General features: G+C 37.0%; 1 protein-coding gene across 1 annotated transcript; it reads left to right on the forward strand.

Moving 5' to 3' along the window:
- The first annotated feature begins 1,141 nt into the window (after positions 1 to 1,141).
- On the forward strand, positions 1,142 to 14,975 carry LPAR4 (lysophosphatidic acid receptor 4). Its single transcript, XM_008536709.2, has 2 exons — positions 1,142 to 1,481; positions 11,014 to 14,975. The coding sequence occupies exon 2, from the start codon at positions 11,090 to 11,092 to the stop codon at positions 12,200 to 12,202; it is 1,113 nt and encodes a 370-aa protein (XP_008534931.1). The 5' UTR covers positions 1,142 to 1,481; positions 11,014 to 11,089; the 3' UTR covers positions 12,203 to 14,975.
- The last annotated feature ends 369 nt before the right edge of the window (positions 14,976 to 15,344 follow it).

The following is a 15,344-nucleotide window of genomic DNA, read 5'->3' on the forward strand; positions in this document are numbered from 1 at the left end:
AATAAAAAAATGTGAAGCATATCTTATTTGGGAAGTAGCTTAATTACACAGACTAAAGTTTTCAAGCAGGCAGAGGATGCCCCAATTCTCCAGGGGTGTGGTTCTGCCAAGAGAAGGAAAGCATCTTTTCTCTGGCCCAAGAGTTTTATTCCAGAAAAGGGAGAGGGGTTGCTGTTGGTAGTACTGTTGGCAGTGGGTAGAGGTAGAGGAGAGGATGGGGGGGGGGTGGCGGAGAGAAAGGGATAGCAATAAATTTACAGATGGATGAGTGAATTTCTGCAACAAATTCAGATCAGAGAGAGGGAGGGAAGAGGGCAAAAAATAGGGAGGACAAAAAAGCAGGGTGGGTGACCAAGGCAGTCAACCTATAGGAAAAGAACTTGCCCAAGGGAGAGGAAGTATACGGTTGAAGATAACTCCCAATTATAAACAGATTGCATCTGTACTATTTATTTTGGTTTTTAGCAAACCTCTGAAAATTTCATGGTAATTAGACTTCCTGCTAGGCAGTTATTTAAGAGAAATATAGACCCTCCTCTTGCCACAGAGACTCCCTAGTCCATGGAAGGGGGTATTAGGCTCTGGGACCCCAATGCATCTCCATCTGAGGGCACTTCACTGGCTAAGTAACTGTAGGTGAGTATACTGCATTTTATTTTTTTGCAGTGGTGGGTGGGAGGTTTAATTTTGCATAATATAATACGAATGTATTTATGATACCATTCACTTTTCCCTTTCCCTGCTTCTTACTTATAATTACTAATATTGTTGTTGTAATTATTTTAAACAAGTTGGAGCAAACATGGGCTGCTCATAATGAAACACTCCTCCCATTTTGGAGTTGTCTCCTCCTCCTCATTAGAATTGTAGGGAGGTAGCAGTCCTGCAGCAAAGACAGGCACACAGGCATTCTCTGTGGATTAATTCGTCAGGAAAGACACTTTTTATATTGTTAAGTGTCACTTAAGCTGCTAATTCTTGACTGTGAAAACTGCTTTTTTCTGCGCAATGCTCTTTAAGGAAAAACTTCTTCAGTCCAGTGATTGGTGACTAAGGGAAGGATGGAGCACAGGGAATTGGGCGGGATCTCGGCTCCTAATAATGCCTCCTTATCCAATCAAAAGCATTTCCTATTGAGACCCCCAAGAGTTCCCCCGGCCCTCGGCTCCAGCCAGGACTTTGGGCCTTTTCTTGTGTCCTGTTTGTTAAAGGCATGCTGGCTACAGCATTCAAGAGGGCCATTCCTTAACAAAGGGAAAGAGATAAATGTAAATAAGCTCACATTTTCAGAATGAGCGGTTTGCTGTGAGAAGCTGCGGCAGCCCAGAGTCTGCTACTTTGGACTGGACTAACCTTTCCCTGTAAAAAAATAATGGATTAAAATATGCACTTCTAAAGTGCTACTTGCCCGTTTATGTGTTTATTAGCTAATTGTCTACAGGCATGAGCACACTCTCTCATCTAGCACACTCTCTCTTGGGGTAAGTCGCTTTGAGAAAGATTTGATTTGGGTGTTTGGGGGTGGAGGGACGGCGTAACAAACTTCAGTGGAAACACTGATGCTTTGAGTCGAGAAAGAAGTTAGATTCTGAAGTGTTGAACAGGGATCGTCGTGTTGAATGATTAAAAGAAAAAAAAGCAAGAATTTCTATTGTTTTGGCAATAACATTGTTTCAGTGGAAGAGATACAGGATTTTCAGGCTGTTCTTTCATGTAAACTTAGTTGTCCTAAAGAACTGATTTAAAATCGTGGAGTAGAGCAATTTAGAAGTTTTTTCGGCTGGCTTTATATTATTTCTTTGGTTTATAATCGATTGTGAGCTAATGTGGTTTCTATTATGATGAGATGTCTTCTAGTAAAATTATATGCAGCATGCCTTTGATGCTTAATTGATTTATGGAGAATGTGACATTTGCTATGTTGAATTATTCCTGAATTTGACCATAAAGGAGAAAACATATTTCATTGAAAAACTAATTCTAGCATAAATTGAATTTGATATTGTATGTGAAATTAATTGCTTTTTGCCATACAAATACAATATTGTGGCATATTTAAAATTCTCTTGTATATTCTGAATATTTTTAAAATTTTTAGTGACAAGATCTTGTGGAATTGATAAATATTGTATTTTAGTTACTTTATTTTAGGAAATATAGCAATATAATTCATCATTATTCCAGCATGGAAAAGACCAGACAAATCCAAAGGTTAGAACATTTCAGAACTTGGTGGGGTTATTCACTTTGCTACCTTACCAAATTATACCACCTTTCTTTTTCCTTGACTAACATGAAAACAACAGTAATAACCTGAGCTACAAATTGTCCAGTGGATTTGAAACATTTATTTTTCAGAACAAAATTCCAAACAACATATCCCATCAGCATAGATTGTGAATCCTTTTGTCTTGTCACAGATGAAAAGTTGCTCTCTTGCTAAAAAGGCTGAGTTCAGCTGATAAACTTGATGATGTCTATACTCTAAAGCATCTCCTGCCAATCAGAGATGCGAATGAAAGTTGTATTGGAACAATCAGAGGAGGCTTTCAGAATGTGTACTCTCTGTAAATTAAAGACAGAACTGGGAAGATGCCTCACAGCAACACTCACGCCTAGCTTAGCTAAAGCTTCATCTATTCAATTCTCTTTGAGAGACAATGCATTGAGAATTGTTGTCCCTGCTGTGGTGTGATCAGCGTCTAATTGTGTAGTTGTCTTTTTTCTGTGTGTAATCATCACGTATAGTCTGCTCTTGGCCGTCCTAAGGGGGAAGAAAAAGTCCTATAATGTATTTGTGAATATTAGTACTGAAAATCAGGAGCTTGGTAGGAGGTCACCTACCACTTGGAATCCAGCCTTGCTTTTAGTAAACAAGTAGTTGGTTGTCAGAATACTGCATAGGAAAAGTAGTCTACTGATTCTATATAGTTATGTTCTGAAGTATTTTGATAACCTTATAGTTTGAGGAGACAGGTGACTGGGGAACAGGTAGAAAAGATTGAGGATTAAGACCTAGGCAGTTAGAGCTGATATGGGCATAAAGACAGAGGATGAAAAAAATGAGGGCATTAGGAAGACTTTAGGATATAAATGGCATCCTGATCTGTGATTCTTAGCTTCTGGCACTAATTAATAATATTTACTTCTGATATTAAAATAACTCTAAACTATGTATGGTGACGGATGTTAAGTAGACTTATTGTGGTGATCATTTCATATTGTATACAAATATCGAATTATGTTGTACACCTGAAACTAATATAATCTATGTCAATTATACCTCAATTAAGAAAATAAAGTAAATAAATCTAACAATAAATTCATTGAGCCTAATAAAAATTAATTCCCTCTGTCTCAGACTTTGAGGGATTAAAAAATTATTTTTTCAGTGACAAATGTGAGCAGGTGAAAACAGTTGACGTGAGGGAACAACCAGTGAGGCTACTGCCATAGCATCAGTTGAAGGCTGATGTTAATCAAGGCCAAAGGTGGAAAAGAGAAACTGAGGTCCAGAAAGAGACTCTGAATTGCTCTCACACAGTTTGCTAGTGCTGGGGCTGGATGTGGCTATACTGAATTAATACCAAACAAGAAAACTTCTGGGTATTCGAACTTCTTAGTTTGCTTGGATTCCAAATAAAAAGAAGTTTTCTTTATAATCTGTACCAATTGCGGAGGCCATCAAAGAAAGAAATGTTAATGTTTCTGTCTTTCTTTAAGATAAACCAGTAAAATAATATTACTTTCATTCCAGAAATACTGATCTCTGGAGGAGTGTGAAAATCAATTCTCTTTAATATTAAGGTGATCTCAAGTATATTTTAAATTGTCTACTGATTTTACTTTTTAATTTTGGTTCTCTTAGAGAAACATTATTTCAGGAGAATTGGAGTATTATTTAGCAGTCAGCTTTGCTTTGGCCACCTTTGTTCAGAAGAGGGTGAAATGCGACAATAGTATGAGTTTGACACTAACAGATGATTCTATCTTACAGGTAGGAAATGAGTAGCACTCAAATGCAGGTGCTATTTATAATAATCCCAATACAGAGTATTTCTCATTCTATATAAATATTTTGTGCAGAGTCGTGATTTAAAGATGTTATAGAGATGCTACATTGGGTAGGCCTAGGACATCCTAGTAGATGCGGCAATGTTTGTCAGTGTGCTAATACCAGTAATTGAAGCCTTTCTTATATCACTGTAGTGCAGGGGAGAAAGAAATCTGGCTGGAGTGGGGGTGCAGGTTAGACACAAGGCAGTGGGCCCTCCACCTGTTGTTTCCGTCTTCTTTCCTCTTCCCTTATCAAGGCCCCTGCCCAATAGTAACAGCTGTTGCCAGGGAAAAAGAAAAGAAAAAAAAAAGAAAAACAAAGAACCAATATAACTTCAAGCCAAAAAAAGAAATCGCCTCTGTTCAGTTATTTTTAATGTAATATATGTAATCTATTACCTTGTGGAAGTGGAGGAAGTATTTTTATGCCTTTTGTCACTAATTATCTTTAAATGATTATAGGTAACAGACTCATGGACTTCTTGCTTATCAATATAACTAATAAAATGTGGCACAGCAATGACAATGGAAAATAAAATGTTATCTGCAATTCTATAATAACGAAATCCAAAGCATTTAGAAAACATTAAAAAATATGTTGGCTCTCATTTGCTCTGATTTGTGTCATATAGTAAATTTCTTTACCTTATGATCTTGGTATAAATTTCATTGAAAAACTCTCTCTGTGGCACACTATTCTGACTAATTCTATTTTACAACATACACTGGAGGAAATCTTTTAACCACAGTACCTCAAGAAATTTTATTGATTGCCCAAGTTTCAGATAAAATCAGTACCAGAATTTGGTCTGAACTAATGTGGTCGGTACCATTCTCCTGGTAATACCTTTCTCCAAAATTCTTAATTTCATTTTCCAACTTTTTTTGTTATGAATACTTCCAATTTATTACAGAGTATGTGATCCAAAAATCCATAATGGATGAAGGAGTTCTAATTGTTTGTTATAATCTAGGCAATTTTGATATAGATTAATACTGATTCTTTGATTTAAGCACTCTGTGCCATTGTTATATACTTTTAGAAATGGAAGACATTTTTTTTTTTGAGGACGATTAGCCCTGAGCTAACATCTGCTACCAATCCTCCTCTTTTTGCTGAGGAAGATTGGCTCTGAGCTACCATCTGTGTCCATCTTCCTCCATTTTATATGTGGGAAGCCAGCCATAGCATGGCTTGCCAAGCGGTGCATAGGACTGCACCTGGGATCTGAACTGGCAAACCCTGGGCCACTGAAGCAGAACGTGTGAACTTAACTGCTGTACTACCTTGCCGGCCCCGGAAGGCATGGTTTATATTCACATTATCAGGATCAGTATCCAAGTATATCAGATGAATTGATATGCAAATTGACAACTATTTGCCTGTTCAAATATGTGGAATAAAGCCAAATTTTTAGTTGGCATGTATGAACCTCATACAATTTGGAAATTAGTTCTTTTAGGAACATCCAAAATTTTTCCCAAAAGTTCTGGGACTCCTGCTGAAATGAGATATTGAGTCTCAAGACTCTAGACAATTTCCTAGTATTAGACTGAGCAATTTCTCTGAAGTTGTCTTACTCTCTAACTAACTGCTAGGAAAAATTCTGCTTTAGTGAGATTGGTGCACTCTTTGACCCCATCATGTTGAGCACTAAACCACACTGTTTTCCAAAGATTAGACTGTGTCATCAAGTGAAAGATTAGTGGCAGACTGGAATATTTTTTGGTGAAAAAGAATCAAGTTAATCATTGAGGATAGGATCTGCTCAGATAAGGGCCTGTGTCAGTTTCCTGCTCTCTTCAAATGAAGTAGGGGACAAAACAGCTATAATAATCTCAGTGCAAAGCAAATTCAACCTACAGAAGCCATTTTTAAAAGGATATTTCTTGCATCAAAAATAAACGAGGCTTATCAATCTAAACATTTGACATGCAGTGGGGCTTGCTTGAGATGAGACATGATACAGAGTAATTTCCCAGCTCAGTTTTGGAGTGAAATATTTACCCATCGTTTCCTCCATATGTAATGTCATAAGGCTAGGTTGTGTTTTGAAATCTTTTAAGAAACATCAACCAATGCGTAGAAACATCATTTGGAACCATGTGTATGATTGTGACCTGTGCCTGTGACTTGGTCTAGAAGATTTCCTTAAGAAGTCTTATCTGCCAAACAGCCACTCATCTGAGGAGCAACAGTCTGGACGCATTCGCTATTATTCCAACAGGATGGTTCTGATCTGTATTTTTTACAACATTTTTGTATTTTTTAGTTTGCTTCACTGCTATATATTTATAGGCAGTGACACAACAGCTTTCAGCTTCCTTTGAAAACTATTTGGTCAATGTGCCTAAGCTTCAACCAGAGTAAAAAGAGGTAAAATTCTGGGGATGAGACACTTGGGGATCTGATGTGGCCCAAGCTTATTTAAAAAGGAGCAAAGCAAGAGAATTTGAGTATACTCTGCCTTCAAGGCCTCATCTTCCTGAGCTCTGGATTGTCTTCTGTAGAGAACAAAAGCAAGCCAGCTTTTCTTGGCTACTGGGCATATGCCAGAAGTTAGAGCTTTGTTTTCTTTTTATTTTTTCTAGTTTTTTTCTTTATTGTGGTAACATTGTTTTATAACATTATATAAATTTCAAGTGTACATCATTATATTTCGAGTTCTGTGTAGATTACATCATGTTCACCACTCAAAGGCAATCCATCACCACACACATGTGCCTAATCACCCCTTTCAACCCTTTCCCTCCCTCATTCCCTTCTGGTAACCACCAATCCACTCCAATCTCTCTTCCTGTGTGATTGTTGTTGTTTTTATTTTCTACTTATGAGTGAGATCATACGGTCTTTGACTTTCTCCCTCTGACTTATTTTGCTTAGCATAATACCCTCAAGGTGCATCCATGTTGTCATAAATGGACTGATTTCATCATTTCCTATGGCTGAGTAGTATTCCATTGTGTATATATATATATATATACACAGAGCTTTGTTTTCAATGTATCGTCTGAAAGTTTAACACTTAGTGAAGTGAAGTGATTTAGGTATTCATCTTTATAGGGCCTCCTCCAGGAGCCTCAAAGACCCAAAACATGGAATATTTCATTATCATCAGAATTTTTTAAAAAGGAAAAAATTGTGAACAATACTATGAACTGTCTGAATTGGCTCCATATGTGTAGGTCAAAGTTAAAAGTTCATTGAAGGTCAGATTTCTCTTTGGTCAACCTCCTGGTGACCTATTTCCTGCCCATTGTCAGTGAAAATACATCCACACAGCACTCTGAACCCCCTAGGTGATTAATTTTTGGAATAATTGGCTGCAAAGTTCTTTGCAAGACAATAGTCTAATGCTAATGCTACTTACGGCGGAAGATGTAATTAACTTCATCAACCTATTTTTTCCTTCTTCATCTCATCCGAAGCTCAAGTATTAGCCCTTTGCTTTCATTCAGTGCACAATATGTTAGACATTTAGGAAAATCTAATGGCTAAAAAACAGTTTCTTGTAGTCAAAAAAAAAAAGGAAGCCAGTCACAAGAGAGACCTTGTTTCTTGGATATCATTGATTCTCCTTCAGAATCAGCTTAAGAGCCAAATGTCTCTCTGATTTTTTTTTACCATAGCTCACAGGGAGATATTCCTTTGGGAGTAACCTCCTGGATTGTCCTGTTATGAGAAAATTGTGTAGTTAAGGTTGAAACTCAAGGAGGGCTCTCTGAGGTATAGGGTATACATAAGAGAAAGATGTGTTGCTAATATGAAGTTCAGTGTACCAAGAAAGACAGAGACGTAGGTGTCCAGTTGTGTCAGGGGAGAGAGAAGGAAAGAAGCTTCTATAATATTTCTTTGTGGTTGGGTAGACTGAATGCTGGCAAGCTCATAAAGCTACTCATAAGCCCTGTTGAATCTTCCTACCCTCAGCTGTGAGGCTCAGAGGTAATGTTTATACAGGGAAGAGAAACAGTATAGCCAAGTTACAGAGTGAACCAGTGTCTGAGTCAGAAATAGAACTCCTTGCTTCCAATGCTGTGTTAAGTCTCAGGACCACACCCTCACTGCTAGACAGCAAAGGTGCTGTGTGTTTGAGCAAGGGAAAGCTATGAATAGGGCCTTAGTGGCAGTTTTCCCATGCCCTCTCTTCAAGATTGAGACTGTAATGCTTTCTCGTCTGTGGTCCTTTCTCTCCCACAGGATTTGGTTACTGAAAGCAACAAAGTAGAAGTGCTAGGCATTTGCAGACTGCCTGCTGTGGGTATATAGTGTATATGTTCTGGGAGACATAAAACTGAATGGAAAACTGGGAGACTAAGCTCACCTAACTGAAACACACCATCTTGGGAAGTACAAAATAATACGTAGCCAGTAAGCTAGAAGCATGCTGTGTAAAGGGGTCACCAGTGGGCTGACTGAGGGACTCTGGACAGAAGTAAAAAGGCTTCTATTATGAAAGCATTTTCCAAATAAAATAAATTTATTGGCAGTACTTATTGTAGAAGGCAGTGGCAAGAAGATCCTCGTGAATGAAGCTTGGCTTTAATTTTAGGGGTTTTTCAGTACCATAATTTCTTTAGATTGTGTGACTATGTTAGAGGGATATTTTTTGACTATCTTGATTTCTTTCAGCAATGAGTAAAAGGCCTCCGGACTAACGAGTAGTGAGTGGGGGTGTTAAAAATAGTGTACAAAATGATTTGAGCAGTTGAGAAATTTACCATTCTCTTTTTCTTCCTGCCACCTCCTTGGTGAAACAATCTGCAGAAACTTGGGGGCCTGCAGCCCCCAAAGTGAGTTATGAACTCCATTGACTGAGATTTTCCAAGCTCTTCCTGTTTTTGCTGATCAGTTTCAGTGACCTTTAACATAATGATTGCACACTGTTCTTTTTTCTGAGAAAACTGGCAGGAGAACTATGAAGCAAGGTAGAGAGGAGGGGATTGGAGGAATTGTGAACTAGAAATATCTCCCGAGACCCTGCATACAAATTGGATGGCAGCACTCACCTCTCCCCAAGATGCTCTTTTTTTCACCTTTTCTTCTCTTTTTCTCAATTCTCCAGTTTTTCTTTCTGTGCTGCATTCTTTCCCATTTCCATTTCCTCTTCTTCTCTCCCCACCTATTTTTATTTCTTTCCCGTCTGGCTTTTTTCCCCCTAGACCTTACTTAGTCAGGGTGCCTACCATACTCTGCTTTTACATATCAACATTGCTTCTGGCAAAAGTTGATCTGGGCCTATGAGATGAAATGGCCAAGAAGGAAGGAATATGGTCTTAATGCAGTGGTAGGCTCAGGGGAGGAACTCCACAAAGATTTGCTGAATGAGAATTCAGGATTAACAAGTATCCAATTTTAACTTGAAAACTTTAACTATTAAAAATGACAACCTTTTGCTTTGCACCCCATATTCTCCAAGGTCATCTCTCCCTCTAGGCACTGCAGTGAGTAAATGTTTTTTTCTCAAACTAGTTTTGTCTTAAGCCAAACGCTGGTTGAAGTGACTTCAGGCCTCTATATCTCTTGCAGGTTTCCCCTCTACTTCCTTCTCTGTTATATACAGAGGCCCTTTGACCTGTTCCCTGGGAGTTGGAAGGAAAGAGTGACGTAAGGAGAAATCACTTCAGAGAAATGCCTTTCACATTTTAAAATATAATCATGTGACAACCCATTACTGGATATGTCAGGGGACAAAGACCACTTTTATTCCATATCCTCCTCATTGAAAATAATTCATTCAGCAGCTACTTGTCCATAGTGTATTATAGAGATTTCAAAAGACAGTCCCTGTCCAATGGCAGCTGTTGACCTATTAGAAGGTTAGTAAGATTTCTGTATGCACCTTTGAACAATGTTAGCCCAGATACCCAGCAAAGATGATTAAATCAATGACTGACACATGTGCAAGCAGTGGTAGGCATGCTGGCCAGATTAGAAGTGTTCAGCAGGGCATAGTGATCTCTATTCATGTCAAATCTACCTTTCACATTTCACTTGTATTCAGCCAAAAGGAAACTATTGACCAGGGCCATTTTAGGAACTGAAGGCATAAAAGTAACTGATGGAAAGGGCAGTGGGAGAGGGAGAAGAAAGACATCTTCGGCTTAGGGTCTAGCATGAGAGAAGCTTGGAAAAGGGACGACAATCTGCAGGAGGGAAACGCTGAGATTGTTATTTGAATTCTCTCTCTAGGAAGACCCTGTAATGCAGTGAAAAAACTTTAAGCCAGAAGCTTTAATTAACTGAGGGATCCCTGCTCTCTGAACTCATGTCTTAGAAGAAAAAGGTGAATCAGGAGTTTAGTCACAACTTTTGTAGGAACATGCCCTGGAGGTCCCATATCCACTGGTAGTCTTATGCAATGAAACTAATACTCAGACAATGAAGCTTAGTAATTTTGGAGAGTAGACAATACAGTTTAGAATAGCTTAACAATCTTTTGGTTAGGAATAAAAAAACCTGAATTCTGGTTCTGAGTACAGTATTTACATGTTCTTCCAATTCTGAGATTATTGTAATTCTAAATCACATAAGCCTCAGTTTCTGCTTCTGTAATATGGTGATAAATTCCTGTCTTGTTTACCTTATGGTATTCTTGTGGGAATCAAATAAAACACGCTTTCGAAAGTTAAAGAAGTGCCTTACAAATTTCACAGTATTAATGTTGTTTCAACTCAGAGTTTTTTCCCCCTTCCTTGGGCTTTTGGGTAACCAACACCTTACACCTGTTCACTGCAATGCTACAGTATTGCACTTACTGTACTGAGTGTGATATCTTCCACTCCTGCAACATACTCTTGTAGTACCTTTTAACATATGGTAGGTGCTCAAAAGGTACTTGTCAAACCAAATTGAATATGCATGTTATTTCTAATCTGGGTGGACAGAATATTTTTCACTCCACAGAAATCATGGATGGAAGGCAGATTTGATGATTCATTCCATCTTGTCTCCCATAGGACGAAAACATTTCCTACCAGTCCCTAGTCTCAGAGTGGTGAACCCTGCAGCCAGCAGGCCTCCTGAAAAAAATCCATGGGTGACAGAAGATTCATTGACTTCCAATTCCAAGATTTAAATTCAAGCCTCAGACCCAGGTTGGGCAATGCTACTGCCAATAATACTTGCGTTGTTGATGATTCCTTCAAGTATAATCTGAATGGTGCTGTCTACAGTGTTGTATTCATCCTGGGTCTGATAACCAACAGTGCCTCTCTGTTTGTCTTCTGCTTCCGCATGAAAATGAGAAGTGAGACTGCTATTTTCATCACGAATCTGGCCCTCTCCGATTTGCTCTTTGTCTGCACTCTACCTTTCAAAATATTTTACAATTTCAACCGCCACTGGCCTTTTGGTGACACCCTCTGCAAGATCTCTGGGACTGCATTCCTCACCAACATCTATGGGAGTATGCTCTTCCTCACCTGTATTAGTGTGGATCGTTTCCTGGCCATTGTCTATCCTTTCCGATCTCGTACCATTAGGACCAGGAGGAATTCTGCCATTGTATGTGCTGGAGTATGGATCCTAGTCCTCAGTGGTGGTATCTCAGCTTCTTTGTTTTCCACCACTAATGTCAACAATGCAACCACCACTTGCTTTGAGGGCTTCTCCAAACGTGTCTGGAAGACTTATCTGTCCAAGATCACCATATTTATTGAAATTGTTGGGTTTGTCATTCCTCTGATATTGAATGTCTCTTGTTCTTCTGTGGTGCTAAGAACTCTCCGCAAGCCTGCTACACTGTCTCAAATTGGGACCAATAAGAAAAAAGTGCTAAAGATGATCACAGTGCATATGGCAGTTTTTGTGGTATGCTTCGTACCCTATAACTCCGTTCTCTTTCTGTATGCCCTGGTGCGCTCCCAAGCTATTACCAATTGCTTGTTAGAAAAATTTGCAAAGATCATGTACCCAATAACCTTGTGTCTTGCAACTTTGAACTGTTGCTTTGACCCTTTCATCTATTACTTTACCCTTGAGTCCTTTCAGAAGTCCTTCTACATCAATACCCATATCAAGATGGAGTCCCTGTTTAAGACTGAAATGCCTCTGACCACAAAGCCTTCCCTTCCAGCTATTCAAGAGGAAGTTAGTGATCAGACAACACATAATGGTGGTGAATTAATGCTAGAATCTACCTTCTAGGTACAAGAACTGTCTTTAGGTCCAGATATGGTTTCTCCTATGCTATGAATAGGAGAAAAGATTTGAAGCTAATGATACTGAGAATAGATTAATGTACTGAATACAGTCAGATACATTTATTTGAATGTTTATTGTACTTATGCTGTTTTGTTCAATAATTATAGGTCAGGTCTAATTACAACCACCAAAACTCTTCTGCTGGGTTAGAGTTTTATTGTATCACATTACATAAGTGGCCAGTGGCCTTGACTTTAGTGATATGGAGATTACTTTAATACTTTAAAGAATATATTTCCATTCTGATAATATTTGGTAGTTAGGTTGGGCCTATAAATATAGAACAAATTCAGGGATTATTTAAAAAAAAACCTTTTGTGTTACTACTGATATAAGCTAGTCTTTTTTAAACATTTTTTGAATTGTCATTGAGTTTATTTTAGCACAAGAACATATTTTAGCTTAACGTTATTAATAAAAAATGTATCAAATTTAAAGGAACTGGCAAAATTTATTGTATATATTTTGAAAGCACAAAAAAAATTGTGTTTGCATGAATATGGGTGAGAAGAAACAGAAAATTCACTGGATTTACACATTTACAGTTACCAGCAGTGTCAGTTTTTAAAAAGTTTTTCCTTTTTCTACGCTACATTAAGATTTGCATATGAAACTTCAAAGCCAGAAAGCTGCTGAATATGTGCCCAAGACAGGTGCAAAATGGAAAATCACATAAAACAACAAATATCCATAAAAAACCCTAAGCATCACCAACAGATTTTTCTTAGAATTTACAATCATCTTTCTTTCGAGAGGCTGATTTCTATAAAATATTCTCCATGTAAAATTTTGGAGCACAGTGCAGCCAGAAAGCTGCTGCATTTGTGTCTAGGTCAGGAGCAATGTGAAAAAAATTAACAATAAAATAGTAATAAAAATAAAACTATAAAACAAACAAAAAATCTTTCTCAAAGCTTGCATTAATAATTTTTTGGTGGGGAGAGAAGTAGAGATCTGTACCTTTAAATTACTTGTTCTTTCATATTAACTTTTGGAGCACAATGTAGTAAGAGATCTGCTGAATTTGTGCCCAGGTTGGGAGCATATTGAAAAAAATACATAAACCAAACCAAAACAAGCAACAACAAACCAGAAAAACTACAAAACAACAAAAAAAATTCTTTACACTTGCATTAATATTTTATTTATTTTTTAAGGATCCGTAATTTTAATATGATATTTTGGAGTACAACATAGGTAGAAATCTGCTAAATTTGTGCCCAGGTGAAGACCAAGTTGGAAAAAATCCCTGTAAAACAAAATAACCCCCTACAAAACAAAAGCACACAAAAATTTATAAATTGTATTGTTTTGAGCATTTGTAAAACTTGCAAAATACTATAACTTTCATATGATGCTTTGGAGCAAAATGCAGCTAGGAAGCTGCTAAACTGGTGCCTAGTTCAGGAGCAATTAAAGTCAATATTTAAAAATGTACAAAAGAAAACATTTGTTATAACTCACTTAAACAAAAAAAAACAAAACAAAAAAAGTCCCTAAAAACTCTTACCATTTATTGGATGAAGTGTAGATTTAATAATGTTAAGACTTTTAAATAAAATATGGCTTGAAAGGTGCTACATTTGTGGTCATGTCAGAAGCAATGGAAATAAATACCCTCACATACACACTACACACATGCGCTCTACTCCACACACACGAGAACTGAAACACTGCAAAACAACAAAAATATTCTTAAAATGCACATTAATCAATTTAAAAAATATTTGGATGATGTGACAATTTAAAAATGCTAAGACTTTTTAAGTAAAACTTCCAGGAGCAGTGCTTCTTTTAAATTGCTGAACTTGTGCCAGAGAGTGATTAAAAAAAATTTAAAACTCTAAAACAGTAAAAAAAAAATCCCCCAAATCTTAAAGCAACAAGCACATTCTTAAAACTCTCATTAACTTTTGTTTTTCTTTCTAGTGATACATAGTTTTAGAAATACTAAGATTTTAAAGTGAAAATCTGCGAGCATAGTATAACTTTAAAAACGTCTAAATCTGTGCCTTGGTTAAGACCTAATTGGAAAAAATTGCTAAAACAATAGAACAAGAATAAAAATGAATTATCAAAAATGGAATTACTTTGTCCTTGTGATCTGAAGTCCTAAAAATAATCGTGCATTATATTGTCTTGTGGAAAAAAGTTACAGATAGAATATACATGGCATTAAGTTCAGTTAGATGGAATTAGGTTATGTTAAGATAGGCTAAGTTCATTTGTTAGGTTATGTTGTAAGATCAAATTAGTAATCAAAGTATGAATGATCTTTTTGTGTCTTTCAGTATTTTTTCTTTTCCATTTCTTGTTAGTATAAACTATATGGGAACTTTTGTTTGTGCCCTTGGCTCTCAAAATGATGAAATTTTAGGAGTATGACACCAAACCATTTAATGTGATGTATTAACCAACTTGACATAAGATATATCAATAAGCCAGTTTCCTTTTGTGTAATTTCCATATTTAGTTTTGTTTAATTTTCCATATTTCAGTTTATTTTAATTAATTTCCATTTTTTATAGTTGATATAACTTGCTAATAATAAAAACTTTTGTCGTATGAACAATGTAACCAACAAGATGTAATGTACAACTAAATGTAAAATAGACTCATTTTACATTTAAAAGCAACAGCAATCATTCAGCTGTAATTGCAACGTGGATTTTAAATGCTTATTAAATGTAATAAAATATATTTGGATTATCTAGCAGTTATACTTCAGTCAACTATTTATTCAACTTTGCCTGTATTTGTGAGCACCCAGAAGCATCTTTCCTTTATCTTCCCTCCATCCTTCAAGAAAGAACTTATTAAAGTATACTTGATCTCAAATGAATTTCAATACTTTGTTTTTGAGGCTGTCTGAAGACTGATGCAGAATTGCAAATGGCAAATTCCTGAGTGACTTTTCAGGGACCAAACTGAAAGATTAACTACCTCCTTCTCTTATTTGTCCAACTTGACTTTGATTCATTAGAGTTTCTTCCCAAGCTAACTCTTGAATCAGCTTTCTCAGATTTGATGGAATACTTTAGGACAACTAGGAGGTCTGGGGAAAGTCAGGGCAAACAGACCACCT

This window comes from Equus przewalskii, chromosome X, assembly GCF_037783145.1.
Source record: "Equus przewalskii isolate Varuska chromosome X, EquPr2, whole genome shotgun sequence".
NCBI classification, from domain to species: Eukaryota; Metazoa; Chordata; class Mammalia; order Perissodactyla; family Equidae; genus Equus; species Equus przewalskii.